Raw genomic sequence first — 22,005 nt, forward strand, 5'->3', positions numbered from 1 at the left:
AGCACACATCTGTTGGCTGCAACAGAGCAGCCCAAGATCTCTGGCCGAGAGCAGCACAGACAGCCGGAACATATTCACAGTAAACCCCCAAAGAGTCGACATTTGTTTTATTGCTGCTTTTAAAAACCTAGCCATAAATAGAATCAGATGGGAGAAGGGCGCCGATATTTCTCCATTTGCCACAGACGCTTAGTGGGGGGAGGAGGCGGCTCCCAGTGGGGAGAGAAGATTTTTTTTTAAATTTTTTTTATTAATGAAAATCATTTCCCGTGTAGCCCAATAGGATGGGTGCTTTGTTTTCTTTGGCAATAATCTGGGATAAACGGCCCTTGCCAACAGTCTTGTAGTTTATACACCAGGGAGCCAGATTATGGCCCTGTAAAATGGAGCACCCCTCCTATAATCCCTTAATTAATTAAATGACAAATTTTGGTCTTCTCTAGTTTAGAAATATGGCTTCCGCATCGAGCGTTCAGTGGATTTATTGACATGGGGAACTACACTGGTTGTAATTCAGCAGACTGGAGTAGTGTTTTATATATACTGTAGCAGAAAGAGGGAAAGTCTAGCAAAAGGTTTAAAATTCCTTGAATATTTAAGCCTAAATTTTTCTAATTAAAAGTTTCAATTGAGGCGCAGTAGACCATATGCCACCTGTCTAATGGGTCTCCCCAAAGTAGCCTGTGTTTACAGCTTTGATAAATGGCATTCTTTGGACACCTGTTTCTAGGCTTGATATTTTTGAAGCACTTTTTTTTTTTTGCTCCAGCGTATTTAACATAACTTTTCCCCCCTACCTCCCCCTCCTCAGCTCCGCTCTGCTATATGAAATATGGGAGACGACAGACCGTTTGTGTGCAATGCCCCAGGCTGTGGACAGGTACGTTTACAATATACTTTATTGTGAATGTCTTGTTGTGAATCAAAGTGGCTGTTTTATCACTAAGGCAAAGAGTTTAAAGCCGGTATTTTACGTGATCACTGGAGGTAATCAGATCAGAGGATTTGCAGTGTATAAATCCAAGTTATGAGGAAGTGTAGGCACTCTACCGTAATGAAATCTGCCTTGCTCTCTTCCATATTGTTATTCTACTGGTGTTTATTTCCCAGCACACAGTGTTGAGGAATACATGTTGCTGTCTCATCCTTTCTAAAACTGTCTATGTAAATATAAGAAAAAGTCATGACATTTTTGTTTTGTTTTGTTTCTTTTGACTGTTGATCCAGAAAATCAGTGCTAGCAGCCAAGGGACACATTTATCTAGGGAAGACAAATCCGACATAGATCCCAAGATCTCACAGCATTATATAAACTATAAATTTTCTTAGCCATTTTCTTTGTCTGATTCCATGAGATGCGTTGTTCTGTGTGTCAACTGCCATGTAATTGTTTGCATACATGTGTATTATGTGTCAGATTGTTTTCATCATACGCTTTTTTTAATAAAGTAATTTTGTTGAAACGGCCCTTTTTTTTTTTTTCTTTCCATTTTACACCTTAACTCTTCTTCCTAGGCCCTCCCCTACTCCCATGTTCCACAAAAAGATAAAGAGAAGAATACAAAGAAAGTTTTATCTGCCTTCATTAATTCATTTTATAGAATCTGAAAGGTTTACTAGTTTCTGTTCAGTTAGGAACATGTCATGTGACTGTCCAGTGACACTTACTGGTGGTATGTGAGACAGCAGACTAGTTCTATTAAACATGATAAATACTTAGACAAAAAGAAGGAGCTAAGTTCCAGAGATTCTTAAAAATTGGAATTTGAGAGGTGGATGAGATGTGGGTGGTGACAAGGAATGGGCAGGGGAGAGATTCCAAATTCCAGTAAAGGCTGAAAATTTGAGAAAAGCCTATAAAAAAGCCATTGTATTCTGCAATATTCAGCATCCTAGAGTTGTATTTCCTTCCTTGTCAAAGTTTTCAACTTTATTGTTGATTGCGTTTTTCCCCGTGTGGTTTATATTTTATTTTTTTATAATAGAAGCCAGTTGGGAAAATAGGATAAATTTGTTTCACTTTTCAGACAGCTTTATTGGAGTACATATCTGAACCTGATCCCTCCAAATTTTTGCATGTGAACTTGATGTTACTATGACTTTCATAAGGAGCCCTGGTGGCGCGATAGTTAAGTGCTTGACTGCTAATCAAAAGTTCGGCTGTTCAAACCCACCAGTTCCACCAGAGAAAAGACCTGGTGATCTGATCCCATAAAGATTACAGCCTAGGAAACCCTTTGGGGCAGTTCTACTCTTCCTATAGGGTCGCTATGAGTCGAAATCACCTTGACCACCTACAACAGCAACAATGTAACTCCTATAACTGATACACCTGGTCCCCTTTTCACTTCTCTCCTCTACAGGTAGTCCCTGATTTACCACATATTTGAGTTACAACAACTGCAATTAGGAACATATTCTTGACTTTAATAAACAGAAGTTTATTTTCTCACAGTCTAGTAAGCTGTAAGTCTGAATTCAGGGCAGCAGCTCCAGGGGAAGACTTTTCTTTCTCTGTCAGCTCTGGAGGAAGGTCCCTGTCATCAATCTTCCCCTGTTGAGGAGATTCTCAGAACAGGGATCCCAGGTCCAAAGGAAGCGCTGGTCTCCTGACTCTTGTTTCTTGGTGATATGAGGTCCCCCTGTCTCTCTGATCTCTTGTCTCTTTTATATCTCAAGAGATTGACTTAAAACACAACCTAATCTTATAGATTGAGTCCTGCCTCATTAACATAACTGCCTCTAATCGCACCTCATTAACATCATGGAGGTAAGATTCATAACAACATTGGAAAATCACATTAGATGACAAAATGCTGAACAATCGCACAATACTGGTAATCATGGCCTAGCTAAGTTGACACACGTTTTTTGAATTGTTGTGCTTTAAGCGAAAGTTAACAATTCAAGTTAGTCTCTCATATAAAACTTTATACATACATTATTATGTGATCCTTGTTGCTCTCCCTATATTGTGACAGCACACTCTTCCTTTTCACCGCAGATTTCCCATGTCCATTCAACCAGCTCCTGACCCTCTCTACCTTCTCATCTCGCCTCTGGACAGGAGCCGCCCATTTAGTCTCATGTATCTACTTGAGCCAGGAAGCACACTCTTCTTGAGTGTCATTTTATGTCCCATAGTCCAGTCTAATCTTTGTCTGAAGAGTTGGCCTTGAGAATGGTTTTAGTTTTGGGCTAACAGATTGACACACAATTTTTGGGGGACACAAATCCATAATACCAACTCATAATGACCCCGTATGACAGTAGAACTGCCCTACAGGGTTTCCTAGGCTGTAATCTTTATGGGAGCAGATTGTCAGGTCTTTCTCCCACAGAGCTGCTGGGTGGGTTCGAAGCACCAGCCTTTCAGTTAGCAGCCGAGCGCTTTACCATTGTGCCACCAGGGCTCCTTGACTTGGTTCTAAGTGGGTTTTTTTCCTTTCTCCACCCTACTTCCACTACACCTGTTCTTGGTTGTCAACCTCAAAAAGTGGCAAGAAACTTGTGAGCCCTCCATAGCACCGGCTTTTTTTTTGGTAAGTTAGTAATATGTATGTATGTATTAAAATATATCTGTAAGTTTGTATGTGATGTTTCCAACCCCTAAAGACAAATGAAGATCGGATTTATAAAAATACTCATAATAATAGGTATAAAAATGAAAACAAACAAAAAAAAGTCCCCATCATAAGTTGGGGACTACTGTACTTTAAAAAGCTGCATTTTTGGTGAAAAGATTTATTTTTCTCACATTTACAATTATTTTTATTATTACTTTAGCAGCTTATCTCCTATCTAAATAAATTCAGAGAATATTGGAAACAATATTGATTTAGCCTTCCTATATATCATACAAGTAGCCCTCATGGCACAGTGGTTAAGTGCTGGGTTGTTAACTGAAAGGTAAGCATTTCAAACCCACCAGCCGCTCTGCAAGAGAAAGATGTGGCAGTCTGCTTCTGTAAAGATTACAGCCTTGGAAACCCTATGGGCAGTTCTGCTCTGTCCTTTAGGGTCACTATGAGTCAGAATCAACTCAACATGCAAGATTTTCTTTACCTATAACCTTCTTGGAGCCCTTGTGGCTCAGTGTTTAAGAGCTCAGGCTGCTAACTAAAACGTTGACAGGTCAAATCCACCAGGCACTCCTTGGAGACCATATGGGGCAGTTCTACAGGTTGCTATGAGTGGGAATCAACTCAACGGCAAAGGGTTTGTTGTTTGTTTTTTTTTTTTTTTTTTTTTGATATACACCTTTTACGTGTTGTATGCTTAAAACCACACAGACAGGGACTTCCCAAAGAAATAAAAATGTATGATAAAAATAAAACAATACACAAGAAAAGCATCTCTTAAGCTCGCAGAGGAAGAAAGATATGAATAGCATCTCTTGAGGCTATCTCATCAGAAAAGAGTAGTATTCACTTGCATTCGTGAGATCCCAGAAGGAGTATCTGTTTTGTTTTGTATTTTTTTGGACTAGAGGTAGGAAAACAATAAAGACTTTTTACTTTGCTTCTTTCCTATATTGTTGGTTCTGTTTACCATAAGCCTTTTCCTTCCGCTTCTTCTCCCTCTCATTTATGAATTGTTTGTTGGTATTTTGGTTATTAAGATTCATTATAACTCTTGGCTTAGGTCCTGAAGGTTTTTTTCAACCTCAGTGGGAAGGTGAGTGTGAAACTCATGGAGATTGGTACCTTCCTCTTTTGGATTGTTACTTGTTTCATATAAGAAGGATAGAATGCTACAGCTTAAGACTTGGAAAGTAGCATGATTCATCCCTTTACTTCCTTTGCATGTCAAAACTTCATGGTCAGATGAGATTATAGTTCTTTAGTTATATTCAGACTCCTTCCAAGTTTCTCCCAATATCTGTTAACAAATACCTCTAGAATGAGATTTCTACAAGATTTATTGTGATTGCTTTATGTTATGTGAAATGGTGACAATCTGGCAGAGAATATAAATTTGGTAAAGTGAATTACAGTCGGCCTATCATCCAACTTCCTTATGTCCCTTGAGCCTCGAGACCTTCAAGTTATTCATGGTCTACTGTCATTGATTCAAATTCTGTATTCCAGAAATTGTAGAATAATAAAAAGGCTATGTAAATTCTAGGGGGAAGGACTTAGAGTCATGATAATTTTTGCAAGGCATGGTTTAAAACCAACTGCCATAAAAGTCCCAAAAAACAGTGGTTTCTATCAAGTAGAGGATGAAAGAATGAAAGTAAATTTTAATTCAAGAGTCTAATTCTTAAAAAAAAAAAAAAAAAAAAAACTAACTATAGGACTCTTGCGTTATTTTAGTATCTGTTCCCTACCCAAGCTTTACACTATGCACCCCTAAACTCAGAAAACATTTTAAGTCTTAATATTAAGTGAAGGTGAAAGGAAAATTCACTTAAAATAGACTAGTGGATTATGCTCTCCACCATATAATCAAAACCACCGGGCTTTCAGTGGATACCGAAACATGTTTTGGTTGCTAGGTCTTTAATGGCTGTTATTTTTGGATTCTGTTCATGATCCACTTCCCAACAGTAAGTCTGATGTGACACAGCTGAGTTCTAAATATGCTGCGTGTGCTTTTTTTAAAAGATGGCTGCTGAAGGTTGTGCTCTCTACATTCTTATCTGAAAAGACAGGTGATAGGGTTTTTCTAGCCCTCATCTCTATTCTCCTGTTGAGAATCTTTGTTTCTCTTGAGGCCTCATCATCCTCATGAAGAGGAACTCGGGAAAAGTAGTATTCTGCTAATACCTCTCTATGGAATATGGCAGCAGTAGTGGTTAATAGAGCTACCTCCTGAGAATGGGTTAGTGTTGTTAAGGCAAATGGTGCTGCAGATACCCTGCTGGCAAAGGGCTGGTTGAATTTGAGTTGTATGGGATTTTGAAATGTTTATAGGATAGCATCTATTTAAAAACATTGTGACTATAAAATGGCTTTGCCTCTGTATTATTGTTAAAATAATAGAAATAGAGTTTGGTGCTGAATCTAGGAAGTCATGTAAGTTTTTAATGCTTTTGGGGATAGTTTCAACTGAAGGTAGATGATAAAGACGTTTTATTGAACGTGGGAGCAGGAATAATTACTGTGTCTCTGTCAGTTTTCTTGAATTTGGGGTGTTGTTTCATGTGGGTACAATTAAATAACTACCTTTTGGATGCTTTTGGTTCCTGGGTGGTGCAAGTAGTTTGCAATCAGTTGCTAACCTAAAGATTGGTGATTCAGACCCACTCAGCAGTGCTGTGGAAGAAAGGCCTGGCGATCCACTTCTGTAAAGATTATAGCAAAGAAAACCCTGTGTAACACATGGAGTCGCCATGAATCAATCAACTAGACGACAGTGTAATTTTAGGTTACAATTAGATAGCTTACCTTTTGGATGCTTTTTATCTAGTTTTTATTACCAGGAGTCAACAAATACCTTTCTCTGAGTCACATGACACTGATTTGCAATACAAATTATGCAGATTTAAGTAGTCCTTCTAGTCATCATAGTCGTACCTTTGAACAGAGCTTATTACTTAGAATGTTTGTTTTCTTGAGAACAGGAATACATTTCCTCTGAGGAGATACTACTAGTGGACAGTTAGTATCATCCTATTATTAGCTATTAAGACAAGTTTCTGTCATAACAACTCAATATCAACTCCATCCTTTTAAGAAAATACCTTTCGATTGTCTGATCCTGAGGTGCTGTTACTCTTTTTATCCCTGAGGATATTTACTGTCAGATCTTCTCTTCTTCTCCCAGAGGACATTTAGGTACAGGTTGAGGTTCTGTTCATATCTCTCTAACTGCAGCATGAAACATATAAGTAGCTCATAGACCTCCGGGACCTGCTTTCCCTTTCTAAGGCCAAGAATAGTGATAGAGCGCTAGCTGTGGTGGGATTGAGGGCAGCTTCTTGTACCTTCTTATCTTGTCATATAATAGGAATAATGTTTATGGTACAGTAGTCTGGCTTCACTTGGCATTTAACCAACCTCCAAAGCTGTTTATTGCTTTGTATCCTCTGCCTTCAGGAACATTATCCCTTAAATCTCTATTGCTTTGTAATATATGAGGCAACAAATAGCTCCTATGATTGGTTAAATGCTGGCATGCTGCAAAGGTATATGTTTTATTGCCTATATAACACAGATCTACAGAGCTTATTCCAGTTATCCCAACCTTCCCATTAAATGGGCCATACTGGTACGGTGGGACTCTGGATCTTTAATTCTGTCCCTTTGGCAGGTTTCCCTATTACCTGGCATGATCACAAAATAAAAGCAAGGAAGAATGAGTTGGTAATGATTACTTTATGTTGGGGGAGCGTCTTGAATTGGAGAATAACAAGAGGAAGAAATGGCTCTGGTAGGTAAATGCCATTTGTGGTGGCATATACTATGTTTACATGCTTCGACAGGTGAGGGCAGTTTCAGGCAGACAGATAAGCCTTTCTTCCTCACCCCCTGCCAAGAGTTAAAAAAAATTCAAATTTTTATTTAATAATTCATACTTCATTCAATAATTCATCCAGTTCCCATCTGGTAAGAGTGCCTGCATGCTGTCAGGCAGCTGAAAATAGACCGCATTATACACAATTAGGACAAATGCTAACTTTATTTTTTGTTATAATATGTTGATTTTGCAGTAACTTTCAGTCGACTCTGAGTAAGCTGCAGTTTTATGTAACCTTGTGGTGGAAGCAGACAACTATTTTGTAGCATATAGACAAAATTGGGACTGGGATTAAAAAAAAAAATGTAGAAGTGTTAAGACCAAGGAATTAAACCCAAGTTTTTAAACGCCTGATCTGACCCTCTTGACACTTGCCGTTTGAAATATGTAGCTGGTTATTTTGGTTTTTCATAATATATTATTATTATGTTACTAAGAACATAGTAGATTAAAAGCATCCTTGCGCCAGTTGGCAAGAAACAAAACAAAACAAAAGGCTCTGTATAAACCAAATTGGAGTTACAGTTATACCCAGGAAATTAAGGTGAAATTTTTCAGTTATTCACTATTGTTTTCCTTGGGTACAACTTAATATTTGGAATGGAAGCCCAGAAACAGTTCTCAGAGCATTTCTGGTAGGGAGAAAATATCCCACATCTGTATTCCAGTTATTCTTAAATCAGGAGAAGGGGCTTTTTCCTGATCCTTTCTTTTATGAACTGCTGAGTTTATAAAGCGCCTTCTGGATCTGAGAACCTGTCCTTCATTAATCCTTCTTTTCCTACCCTTGCAAAACCACATTATCAGCTAGGTTGTTGACTTACAAGATATTGTCATCATTCGATAGAATTCTTCGTTGTTTGAGCAAATAATCTTCTAGCTAATGAGACAGATTAAAAAACAGCAAGTGTGCTTCCTTTCTCTGGCTAACATATTTCTTTATCGCAGATGGAGTTGCTCAGCAGTCACAGTTTGTCTGAAGCCCTTGTTAGGGCCTACTCTGTATGTGAATTCATAACGCATCTGTGTGTACATCTATAGTGCTGTATAAATAATAATAAGTAATCACCAGATGGCCTATAACTGCTCCTCTGGACCTGCTGGGTCTCTTGAAGCTGTTAGTAAAGTCTTCTGGCGTTTTGTTGGGGAAATCTTGTCATAGATTTATTTCTAAAAAAATTCAAACTCACAACTGGGTGTTTAGGACTAGATATTGCTGTCTGTGTTGTAAATATTTAACAGGCTTTGTACAATGACAAGTAAAAGCGCCATTACTAACCACACACAGTGGCTATGGAGCTCTTCTTCCTTCCTGGCCATTTAGAAAGGAAAAGAAATGCCGATAAATTGTGTGTCGTGAACAAGGTGCAAGAGATGCTCTCTGAAGCTCTTTTTGAGAAGGAAGAAGATGTCAACATTCTGCTCAAAAGTCTGTAACTGGGCAAACTTAAGATTTTTAACCATATGCCAGTGACTTAAATGAAACATTAGGCCTCTTTTAAATTGGATTTTGTATTACAAGAAAAGCCCCTTCAGCTGGAGTTTGGTCAGAGCCAGGTTTTGACCTTAATTGAGTCTTTATAACCAGTGATCCACCCCTTGAAAGGGTTACAGTTGCAAGCGTTAGTAGACGCTTAGCTAAATTTCAGGCTTTTGGTTATGTCTAAAAATTTGAGAATGACAGTATTTACCAATATTATTTGTAAAACAAAACATCTTTTATTTTTGTCCTCTTGCCGTTAATTTTTGTGGAAAAGAGTTGTGTATTTTGTTTGGGGAAAAAAAATCGCCACGATCTTATTCTGGTTTGAGCTTAGGATTTTCTGTGCTGTGTTTTGCTATTACTATTGCCCTCGCTTCAGTATCTATTCCAGGGCCCCACTTTGCTCAGTATAGCAATACATGTTTTAAAAATCAAAATAGAACTGATTACCTCTGAATTTTTGTGGGTTTTTGTTTTCTTTGCTTTGTTTATCATGTGAAAAACCAAGACAAAACCCACTGCCATTGAGTCATTTCCGACTCGTAGTGACCCCATAGGGTTTCCAAGGCTGTAAATCTTTACAGAAACAGACTGCCACATCTTTCTCCCACGGAGCCGCTGGTGGTTTTGAACCTCTGACCTTTTGGTTAGCAGTCTAGCACTTTAACCACTGTGCCACCAGGGCCAAAAATATTTTGAACAGAAATTGGGTATCTTAACTCTCAAGCCTAGTTTTCTTTTTTCTGTTGAGGTTTGAATCTGTTTAACCCCAGAGAGACTGTCCTTTAAATCATTACTTTTGAGTTAGGATGTACAGAAAGTTTTATCTTTAAAAATCTCATCTCAAAGAAATGACGTGCAAATTGTGATGGAGAAATGTTGTTAATAGTTTATTGTAGAGAGATTTTGCTTTTTAAATTTTCTCTCACAAAATTAATCATGTTACAGATAGGATTTCAAGAAGGAAAGCATTTGGGGGCATCATAGAGAAAAGATAGAAGCTTTGGGCATTTGTAACAATGCCTTTGTTTTTTCTTTGAAATTTCTTCGTGCAGTGAAATACACTACCTAAAACTGCAGTTTGCTAAGAATCTAGACTATTTGCAACTGTCAGGTGAAAGTACAGAGAGAATGAGAATGAATTTGTGAAATTAGCCCATTCCCAGTCTGGCACACCATGTGCCCTGTGTGGCTGCCGATTCTCCTGGCAGATTGAAGAGCTGAATCAACTTCTGCTCTGATGACTGAAATTGCCAGCCATCCTTCCAGCTTTTAAATCTTCTTGTTCACATAGATGATGTCAGAGTTTGAGCAAACGTAGCTCTGTCTTTAGATCTCAGGTGGAATTTGCAATTCCCTGGGTTGGAAGGAAAGAGTTCTACCTTTTTGCCTTTGAAAAACTTGAGTGTCTCTGCAGGGAAAGTCAGCAGAATAAATCTACAGCCTTGCCGTGTCCTTTGAGACATTGTAGAAAGCTGAGTGCTCTGTTTGGCATTCAGCAGATTGGCTCTCAGAGTTGCAGCTCTGCTTATCAAAGACATGGTCTCTCAAAGAGCCATTTATGTTATTCCAGAGAGAATCATCCTATAGCAAAAGAAACTTTCTTCTTCCAGGGGTCAGATCTTCCTTTCTCCTCGCAGGGGTCAGATCTTCTTTTGATACTGGGCAATCATCCCTTGATTTTCCTGAAAAATAGCTTAATCCACCATAAAGATTGGCATGAGCACAGGTTGCAGACTTGGTTACAACGACAAGCTCTGATTCCTTAGCCACAGGGAAAGGGTGACACTTGCAGTATGCCAGAGGCTTAACGGTGGTGATTTTTCCGCTGAGTATCTCAGTGCCGGTTAAAAGCGTCTTGGCTTCTCTTCTCTTTCTCTGAGGGAAATAACATTTGCTTTAGTTTTTTGCATACCAGTCACTATAAAATGCCATTGTGAGAGTGTCTTCCTCTCCTTCACTTCCTCAAGCTTCTTGGTCTTTAGTTGCTTTCTTCTCCAATTTGAGCTCAAGCCTTCCAGTCTAATTTGTTATATCTTGCCTTTCTCTCACACAGCTTATGTTGTCTCTTATTAGCTGTTGTACTTTGTGGGGTTTACTGACTAGTATTTCCTCTAGTTTTTTAAACTTGTAAGCAGATAACCATGTGATTGGGAATAGCTGGAGAAAAGGGGAGAAAAAATTGGACGTGAGAGGCCACAGATCCAAAGTCCCTCTAAAACTCCAAGAATTTATCCAGAGAGATTTAGATGGCCAGCCTTTCTTCTCTACCAGGAGTGTCCCTGATGCTATAGGAATTGGCTTGCCTGTTGATAGTTTTGATGGTTCTGAGTATTAGCTGCTCCTTGGAAACCCTATGGGGCGGTTCTGCTCTGTCCTGTAGGGTCACTGTGAGTCGGAATTGATTAGACAGCAACGTGTGTGTGTGTGTGTGTGTGTGTGTGTGTCTGTGTGTGTGTGTGTGTGTGTGTGTGTGTGTGTGTGTAGGTATTGGGAGCAAAGTAGGTAACATGATGAACACTGAATAAGCTCTATCTTAGGAATCAAGGTATTGGGGCTGGGCAAAGCAAAAGCAAATAGAGCCCATGACCCCTTTTTCTTTGATAAGATTGAGGACAATAAAGATCCCTTTCCTGCCTTCCTCTCATGGCCAGCTTATATGTGATTAAAAAAAATCAGTGCAATTTAAAGGCCAACAAGAAAGAGTCCCCATCCAAAAATAAAAATACACTTCTGCATTAATTAAAGATTTGTATAAATTAATAAGCTCCTGGAAAATTATAGGTGCTATCATTCACACTTTAGTATGAGTTAGTTTAACCCAGAAGTAATATTGATTATATTAAGGAATAAGACGTTTTTATTTGGAGTTAGGGGATAGTAGAAGACAGCTGGTTTAAGTGGAATCATCCATGAGCGAAGGAGATGTGATTTATGAGGATGTCAAAGATAAATAGGTCTAGTTCTTAGTTTTGTTTGGGGCTATTTCAACTTCCTTCTACTACAGACTAATTAAGAAGTCTAAGTCTTAAGAAGGGTCCCCCAAACAGTGGAACCAACCTAATTCTCTTCAGAGAAAAAGAGGGAAGCATTTCTACCTTTATCTACTGTAGAAAATTTAGATTGATAAAATGTGGGGAAAGGCAATGACCTGATTGCTTTAGTTCTAGGACTCGATTAGCTACTTAGGGTTCTAGCTCCCTGGTATTGGGTAAGATCTGTTTTTATAGAAACATTGTCTCTTTACCCTCTAGATTTGGTTACACATGAGAATCTTCCAGTCTTGGCCTCAGTACTAGTGTCTTCTCTTGTTGACTTACTGATACAATGGACATTATTATGGAAGGTTTTGTAGCATGATTGACATCAGTTACCTCAGGCCAGCAGGTCATGTATGCATACATACATATACAACTTAGGAAATGTTTATATAGTGTGCAGAAAAATTGTCTTTCCACCCAGAGAGCATATGGGGGAATAGGAGAGAACAAAATGCAGAGAAAATTGTTTAACTTTGTCAGTGTAATAATAACAATAACCGAGCTCTTATCATGTACAGTTCAAAAGTGCTTTATAGGTATTATTTTATTTAATCCTAGCAACATTCTAAGGTATTATCCCCATTTTAGAGATGAGGAAACTAAAGCTTAGAGAAGTTAAGTAACTTGTATATGGTCACATAGTATTTTGTAGTGGAGCTACCACACAAACCCAGACAGTTACACTCCAGAAACAGCACTCTTAACTACTAGGCTAAACTCCTTCCTTGTTCTTCTCCATACACATGTAAGTATGTACACCTAGCATAGAAAAAAAAAAGAATAATGATTATTGGTGAATGGTCCAAATTCAGTCAGTCAAGTGAGTCCTATTTGCAGTTTTGTTACTGCTCTAGGCACCTGGCTGCTATACCAGAGGGTTCGATCTACAACTGAGCTCTGCCTATGTGAAAATAGATCAGAATTCTTTCACTTCATTTCACTAAAATGAAGAGACCCCTCTGGAACTGCCTCAGCCTTAATTTACAGTGTTTTTTATCTGCCTGGAAATGCTACTGAGATGTGAGTAACTTTCTCTTATGTAAACAGCCACCATTTTGTAGCAAGAACATGATTTTAAGAGGGGAAAGAAAATTAATTCTGGACCAGTTAGAAATTAGAACTGGAAAACTGGGACCTAGAAATCATGGTTTCATTCCTCCACTAATAGGCCAAAGAAGCAATGTAATGTCATCTTTGTGAATTCTAAATTCTGTCACTTCCTGATGCATATTCCCTTCTTCCTCACCTTAGTTTTATGCCTGTAAGCTCCCAGAATGGAAAAGATGGTATCTGGGTATCTTGCTTTGTGTAGTACCATGCACTAGTGGGACTTATGGTCTAGTGACTGCCATATTGATTGATAAAAAGAAGAAATATGACTAAGGTGGAATTAGGGTGTGATTACAAATATTGTAAACAGTAGTGAGATGTGTGATCTGCCCAGTGATTGCTAACTCATTTATTCTTTGTAGCTTTTGACATGATTGCATGAAGGGTCTTACCTATTGAGTAACAAAATTCTTATCAATTCAGATCTCACATCCTCTCCTGTAACTCTATAGCACTACCATATATATCTGATCTTTGCTTTTCTCTTATGAACTGTGTTGTGTTAATGGACATTTCTCTTATGACTGAAAATATGAAGTGAAAATATGTGGCTAAGTAGATACATGGGAATATTTATGTGAAATAATTTAAATGATTAAAAGATGTAGAAATATACGTAAAGGATCAGAGGTTAAGAGAGTCTTGTAATTGATGTTTATAGTAAACGGATTCTTTGTATGTTTTGTCTGAATGTCTTTATCTTTCACTGGGAAGTATCTTAAAATATACATTTTCCTTCTTGATTCTGATAATGATTCATTATATAACTGTGGACTATATGAAATTAATTTCAACTGCCAGAGATAGCTGACTGGAGTCTTGTCTTTTCTACCTCTGACCATCAAGTCAAGTTCTTGGCTTCAGAGCTGAAAATGCCTCATTGGCCATGGTCCCAAACTACCAAAATGATCACTTTACCGTGTCCAAAGATCTCATTTGTTTATGTTGCTGGGTACCTCTGACAAGCCATTTACTTGTGTGTGCACGCTGTGTGTTTGTCTATCTCCTTGTTTGTTCAGGAGGGGTAAGCACACCAGCCTATCCCTGGTGTCATTGCCAGGAGTTCCTATGAAACTAAATGCAGAGAAAAGATGATTCCAGGCAGCAGCCTATAGAACAGAGACTACAAGCTTGACTTCTAAGAGGTTATCAGACAGACAGTGACAGCATAATAGGATAGATGATGATTTTTTTTTTAAGCCTACGCTGTAATGCTAAGCCTCAGTTACCCTCTTTCCCTATTTCTGTTTTCAGGCTCTCTACCCCCCCCCCCAAAAAAAAAGATACCTTTCATTGGTGTAGTGACTTAAATCAAGTGAAAAGAGGTACTATTGAAATAGTTTTAAAGATCTCAGTTGTGGTATTTACATGGAGTTAGCTGTATAGTATCAGAGTGACCAAATAGTATTGTAGACATCTGTCACTTCGGTGAGCATCAGTTTTTTTACACAGAGGCAATCTCTGCACATTAATTTTGTAACTGTATTTATTATGTTCATAATTTCAGATGTTTGTCATTTTACTTCACTTACAGGTATTTCTTAGGACTAAGGAAGAGATTGTAGTCCTCTTAGACTGTGTTGGGAGGGGACAGTAAAAGCAGTTATCTTAGTCTAGATGCCTAAGTATGTTTTATAAAGCACCATATGAGATTCAGCACTTTAGCTAGTCCCTCTTCAGCGTTTTCTTTTCTTCTCTTCTAAGTTCTACTTAGATAATTGCGATAGTAGAAAGGGGAAACTTTATTTCAGCATTCTTTCACTTTATATGCATTTGGAACTACAGCTAGACAAGCCTTAACTGAGGCTTGTCTTTTCAGTTATGCACGTTTGACTGCCCGGAAGAGAGAGAGTTGTGTGTACATACTAGCAGCTCTTGGCAGAGCAGTGGTTAAAGGTTTGAACATATTGTACCTTGTTGGATGTTCCCTTAGTCCTCAGGGAGACATTTTGCTCCTCTATAGACAGTAATCGGCTTGTCAGATTGGAATGGCTTTTTGTTTTTTCTTTATCTGGTAAAATACAGTGGGCTAAGCCTTTTTGGGAAGCAATTTCTTCCTCCACTGCGTGAACAGAAGGTCAAGGATGCTGTCTCTGAAACAAAGGGGAGGTGGTGATAGAAAAATCAGTGGCTAGGGCATAATTGAATTGAATCTCTATTAAGGAGACAATTCTTGCTTAGAAGCTGGACTTTCTGCTATGCTTTCCTTTTCTGTCTTAACATTAGAATAATAAGCAATGAATGCTTAAGGCTTAATTTTTTACATAGCACAAGCAGTATTCACCGACTCTTTTCTGAGCATTGTATGATAATAAACATGCAACAAGCTATTCACTTTTACTTAATGACTTTCAATCTTTTTTGTTTGTGAACCAAAGTAAGAAACACATTTTATGGTACAACTTAAAACATTGTTTGCTTAATAAAAATTAGAGAGTCATACAACAGTATCTACCTGTACCTAATGTGATGCACTCTGATTTTTTATTTCATTCTGATTTTTGTTTTTAAATACTGGTTAAACCAAACCAGTTTCTGTCGAGTGGATTCTGACTTGTAGCAACTCTGTACTGTTTACAAACCACTAAATTGATTTCACCAACCACTAATAGAGAATGTCCCACAGTTTGAAAAACTCTGTTTTAGCTTTTATCAGGGCTTCATTAAGAAGAGCAGAATTATACAGAATAGGCTTTCCTGGCCCCCTTCCTATCCACCTTATGCCTTAGAAAAGAAGCTCCTCCTCAAGTTTTCTGGCCTTGGCACTAAGTTGTACATGAATAAGTTGTGGTCTTAATGCCCTTAAAAAAAAAACAGTTGCCGTCGAGTAGATTTCAACTCATGATGACCCCATGTGTCAGAGTAAAACTGTGTTCCATAGGGTTTTCAGTGGCTGGTTTTTCTGGAAGTAGATTGCCAGGCCTTTCTTCTGAGGTGCTTCTGGGTGGACTTGAATTTCCAACCTTTCAGTTAGAGCCAAGCACATTAACCATTTGCACTACCCAGAAGCTCCCTTGATGCCCTTAAAACAAAACAAACAAACAAAAAAACCCATTGCCGTCGAGTCAGTTCCAACTCATAGTGACCTCGTGTGTTACAGAGTAGAACTACTCCGTAAGGTTTTCTTGGCTGTAATCTTTATGGAGGCAGATCACCAGGCCTTTCTTCCGTGGCACCAGTGGGTAGGTTTGAACCACCAACCTTTAGGTTAATAGTTAAGCGCAAACCGTTTGCACCACCTAGGGACCTTTGATGCTCTTAGTCTCCTTGAATTGTGAGGAGAGTTCCAAATAGATCAGCTAATGGTTCCTGCTGTTTGGACAAGATACATTCTGTCTCAGTCATTTCCTCTGACTCCCCAAAAGCTTCAAATCAGAAGGAAGCAAGTTTGTCTGCTAGCTGTCATATAAAGCAACCAGCAGTATCTCATCGAACTTACCCTAGAAGATTGATGTTCTCTCTTAATCCATTTTTGGGCTAGATGCCTGGAGGTGTATAGACTTGGTTAAAGTTCTGATTAGGGCTTTATTTTCCTTCAAAGCAAGTCCCAGTGAGAGAGAAAGAATCTTATTGTTCATTCAACAGATAGTTTTCAGTGTTGCTTGTATACGGGGCACAGTGTTAGCATCTATGAATACAACATTAAGTAACATAGACATAGTCCCTATCTTCAAGACACGTAGCGCCTTAGGCTGTTAACCTCAACCTTCTATAATCAGCAGATCACCTTAGCTTTGATAGTTCTCTGATCCTATAAGTAGTGAAAAGATCAATGTGGTTTATGATTCTCTTATCTCCTCTCAGTGGTCTTCTTCCTCAACCTACTGAGCCTAAGTGCAGAATGTCTTGTTTCTCTTTCTGCAAAACTATACCCCTCTCTCATAGTCACAAAACCTCCCACTTAGCATGGACCCCTCTGATTACTACTCTATGAGCTTCCCCTGTGCTAAAACATCTGACATGTTTTACTTTTGAAAATCAAGTGTTTGGTGGTAAGGGAGTCAGGAAAACAGAGTCCAATAAAGACCCAAGAAGTGTACCTCCGATGTGAACTGAGAGGTTTGTTTGAGCACTTAAATAATTCTGTGAGTGCATTCTCAGTTATGACGAGTCTACTCAGTGCTTCCTGGGCTCATCCCCAGTATTATAACTTAGTCTACCTACAGTACAGAAGTAGTGTTCCAGGGGAGAAAAGATATATTTCTTTAAGTGAAACGTCATCCCATTAGAAAATTCAGATAATAAAGGACTGTAAACATGGATTGTTTTTGCTGTTGTGTGCTGTCGAGTCAATTCTGACTCATAGCGACCCTATAGGTCAGAGTAGAACTGCCCTGTAAGGTTTCCAAGGCGGTAATCTTTACAGAAGCAGAATGCTACATCTTTCTGCTGTGGAGCAGCTGGTGGGTGCAAACTACCAACCTTTGTGTTAGCAGCCAAGCACTTAACCACTGCTCCACCAGGGTTCCTCATGCACACATGGATAGAGGGTGGGAATCACATAGGTCAGTTAACAACACACCTGATATCATGGAATTCAAAATCCTGTTGAATAAAGTGTTCCTTAAAATAGAAGCAGCCTGGAGGTAGACATAATGCTTTGCGACTCTCAGCTAATTCAGAAAATCTGGTTTTTGGTGAGAGAAGGGAAGTTGGTGGGTAGGAGGTTCTTCTCTCAAACTACTATTGGTGAGGTCCTGAGAAATGATAAGCAGCTTGTATCTGGTTTCTATTAAGTGATGTCTATTTTCAGGCAGAACAGGTGAGGGGTTTATGGTTACGGATATAATTGTTTGGAATTTGTGTCACTTACTAATCAAAGAGTTGACAGAACCCACCCAGCGATGCCACAAAAGAAAGACCTGGTGATCTGCTTCTGTAAAGATTACAGCTAAGAAAGCTCTATGGAGCTCAGTTCTGCTGTAACACATGGGTTCACCGTGAGTCGGAATCAACTCTATGGCAATGGGTTGGGTTTGGTGTTTTTTCTTTTTTTTGGTATTGATGCAAACTGTTAACGTGGTTGGCTGCTAACTAAAAGACAGGCAATTCAAGTCCACCCAGAGGTGCTTCAGAAGAAAGGCCTGGAGATCTACTTCTGAAAAATCAGCCATTGAAAACCCTGTGGCGCACAGTTTTACTCTGACACACATGAGGTCTCCATGATTGGAAATCGACTTGATGGCCACTGCCTGGTGCTGGTAGATTATGAGAAGATTGTATGTGTATTGATTTCCTGTGGCTGCTGTAACAAATGACTACAAACTGGCTGGCTTAAAACAACAGAAATTTATTCTTTCACAGTTCTGGAGGCCAGATGTCCAAAGTCAGGGTATCAGCAGGGCCTCACTCACGCTGGAGCCTCTAAGGGAGAATCCTGTCCTTGGTTCTTCCAAACTTCTGGTAGCTGCCAGCATTTCTTGCCACATCTCTCTAATCTCTGCTTCCATCTTCACATCGCCTTCTGCTCTGTGGTATCTAATCTCTCTTATAAAGATACTTGTGTTGGCATTTAGGGCCCACCTGGGTAATCCAGGATAATCTCCTCATGGAAAGATCCTTAACTTAATCACATCTGCGAAGACTTTACCATATAAGATAATATTCACAGGTTCCAGGAATTAGGATGTGTACATATCTTTGGTAGCCTACCACATTATCAGTCTACCACACAATGGTTAAAATCTGCATCTATAGTTTATTATAGTGAACTGTTACCTAGAGGTGAGGGCTAGGACTTCCAGTCTTAGTTCCCTCACTGGCACCCATCACTATGCTTAGTGATCTTTGCATTTATCCTTTCTCTCCTCTCTTCCCCTAACAGATGAGAATGTTATAATGTGGTATGAAGGTTAATGGGATCCCATTAGCACCTCCTGGTTTGTCTACAGTCTGACATAATAGGATGGGAGAGCCTGTGTAATTGGAACGAGTTGTTATTTTAGACCCTAGTCAGAAATTGAATATGGATTTTTTTACAAATGTCTCTCAGTGAGAAACTTAGTGTACACAAAGGATCCCTTGTAAGAATAAAATCAAGGCGTTTCCTTTGTGTATTCTGCCAGATGTCTCCAACCTCGAAGAAGCCTGGGGACAAATTTCCAGAAATTAGCCCATAAATATTTTCCTCAATTCAGTCAGACCTTCATTAGCCTTTGTGGGTTCAATTCAGTAAAAAGGTTGAGCATCTACTATGTGCCAGACACCATGCTAGGTGCTAGTGACAGAAAGATACATAAGACATCAAAGTAGTCACTATCCGGTAAGGGAGTCAGACACATAAAAATATAATTACGTTGTTAAATGGTCAGTGTAATAGTATAAGTATTTGCAAGTACCGAGAGGTCTGGTAGACATCAGGGAAGGCTTCATGTAGGAAATGATGCTTTAACAGGTTTTGAGAGATAAATAGAAGTTTGCCAGACAGATAAGATGGAGGCAAACATTCCAGACATAAGAGAACAGCAGACACAAAAGAGTGAAACAATATGGTGTGTTCAGAGAAACTGCAAGTAGCTTGATATTGATGGAGTGCAAATTATGATGGAGAGCAACAGGAGATGAGGCTAGAGAGTTAGCAGGGGCAATTTCCCTGGCTGGTGATGTTGCTGCTGTGTTGAATAGTTATCAGAGCTGAGAAACGTGTGGATAAGTGCTACTGTTAGACAGTGTAAGTTCCATTCTTTTTCTTTGCTTGCCTGCCTGCCTTTAAAGTAGACCTCTATTCAGGGGCCAACATTCTAAAAAAAATCTCTCTTACGGCTAAAAAGCAGACATCCAGAATCAAAGGAGTTTCTCATTTTCCTGGTTTTATTAATATAAAGGTAGTGTCATGGATTGAATTGTGTCCCCCAAAAATATCTGTCAATTTGGCTAGGTCAGGATTCCCAGTATTCTATGATTGACTACCATTTTATCATCTGATATGATTTCCGTCTGTGTTGCGAATCCTATCACTATGATATAACGAGATGGATTAGCGGCAGTTATATTGATGAGATCTACAAAATTAGATAGTGTCTTAAGCCAATCTCTTTTGAGGTATAAAGGAGAGAAGCAAGCAGAGAGACATGGAGACCGCATACCACCAAGAAAGCAGCACTGGGAGCAGAGCACGTCCTTTGGACCTGAGGTTCCTGTGCTGAGATGCTCCCAGACCAGGGGAAGATTGATGACAAGGACCTTACTCTAGAGTCGACAAAGACAGAAAGCCTTCCCCTGGAACTAACACCCTGAATTTGAACTTGTAGCCTACTAGACTGTGAGACAATAAATTTCTCTTTGTTAAAGCCATCAACTTGTGGCATTTCTGTTATAGCAGTACTAGATGACTGAGATCAGTAGCTTCTCAGACCTTTGCAGGTTAGTCACAAAGATTATCAACTGAATATGTCAACAAATTAGGATAAGAATTTTTTCTGCATTAAAAATAGTGATGAGACATTATCAGAGCACCCTACCAGCTTCTGGTTTATTCAAGAGACCTGTGAAATCATTTGAGCCTTTGTCCTTGCCTATTTCTTTACCAGCCTGCAATATCTTCTGTGGTTACTAAGTCTCTGGGCACTTAATCCTTTGAAAGCTTGTTTAAAACAAAGGCTTATTGCTGCATTTTGGAATTTTTTAAGTGTGCGTTTGTGCATGTGTGTGTAATCTCTTTGCAAACTTCTCCCAATCATCTAAGCACTTGGTTTTAGAGACTGAGATCTCTCTCTCTTATCCAGCTTTATATTCTCTTTTGGCTTGACTGTTACAGTACTAAATTATATAAGCTCTTAAAAGGGCAGGGTTTTGGTTATTGTAGGTTCTGTATCATGACTCATATATGCTGTGCTCAGCTCATTGTAAGCATTCAAAAACTCCTGCATTTTCAAGAAGTGTTTACGATATTTTCACAATGAAGTTTTCAGCAGTCCAAGCCAAAACACAGTGTAGTAAATTTGCCTAATTTTAATGATTAAGGTCTACACTGCAAAAACTTTATCTTTGTCCCTCCCCACCCATTGTGAGATCCAGGGATTGCAACGCCTACTGTGTAGCAAATTAGAAGATAAAAGTGCTTGATGTGTTTTTCAAGGAGTCTGTACCTCATTACATCATTATAAAAATTTGGGAAGAGAGGTGAGACTGAAAAATATAAATGTGTAATGTCAACAAGAATGACATTAATAATTATTAATAATTATTTTGGCCAAAAAGAAGCTTTCCTTGCTTTGTTAAGAACCAAAGTTATCCGTCTGGGGACTTTAATGGTACCCCAACTAAGTGGCTGCATCTGGAAAATAGAATACTAAAAAGTCTACTGCCATTAGGCAAGAGCTGTGGAGAAAGCAGTTAGCCATGTAACTGACACAGGTCCAGGCCTCACTGAATTGCTGCTGGGATTTCCCTGCTCCTGGGCACTGGTCCTTTAAAGTTTGTTGAGCATTTAAATCCACCCATGTAAGTAGCCATCATCTAAGGAAAGATAATGGATCTGTCCCTGTTAATTCTTAAGCATAGTTCCCAAGAGTGCCCTGGAGTTTAATAAAAAGCTAGACATTAGATATTAGGAGAGAGGGGCAGACAGGAATAAGAGAATATGTGGCTCCAACTAAAACTCCAAGTTTTAGTAAAGAATGATCTTTTTTTTTTATTGTTATAGTTTAAATGAAGTTTCTACTTCAAGTTAGTCTCCCATACAAAAATCTACACACACATTGCATGTGACCCCAATTGCTGTCCCCATACTGTGACAGCACACTCCTCCTTTCCACCCCTGATTCCCCATGTCCATTCAATCAGCTCCTAACCCTCTCTGCCTTCCCATCTCACCCCCGGACAGAAGCTGCCCGTTTAGTCTCTTGTATCTACTTGAGCTAAGAGGCACAGTCCTCACAAGTATCACTTTATGTTCCACAGTCCAGT

The 22,005-nt window shown here is 39.0% G+C and overlaps 1 protein-coding gene across 1 annotated transcript in view; it reads left to right on the forward strand.

Annotated features, from left to right (window-relative positions):
- The window catches only part of ATF7 (activating transcription factor 7), a 55,609-nt gene that overhangs the window by 14,023 nt on the left and 19,581 nt on the right, over positions 1-22,005 (forward strand). The window contains 1 exon segment of the mRNA XM_023729100.1: positions 812-880. Within this exon segment, the coding sequence (XP_023584868.1) occupies positions 833-880 (48 nt within the window). The 5' untranslated portion in view covers positions 812-832.

The sequence above is a fragment of the Trichechus manatus genome, unplaced genomic scaffold (genome assembly GCF_000243295.1).
Source record: "Trichechus manatus latirostris isolate Lorelei unplaced genomic scaffold, TriManLat1.0 scaffold00027, whole genome shotgun sequence".
Classification (NCBI taxonomy): Eukaryota; Metazoa; Chordata; class Mammalia; order Sirenia; family Trichechidae; genus Trichechus; species Trichechus manatus.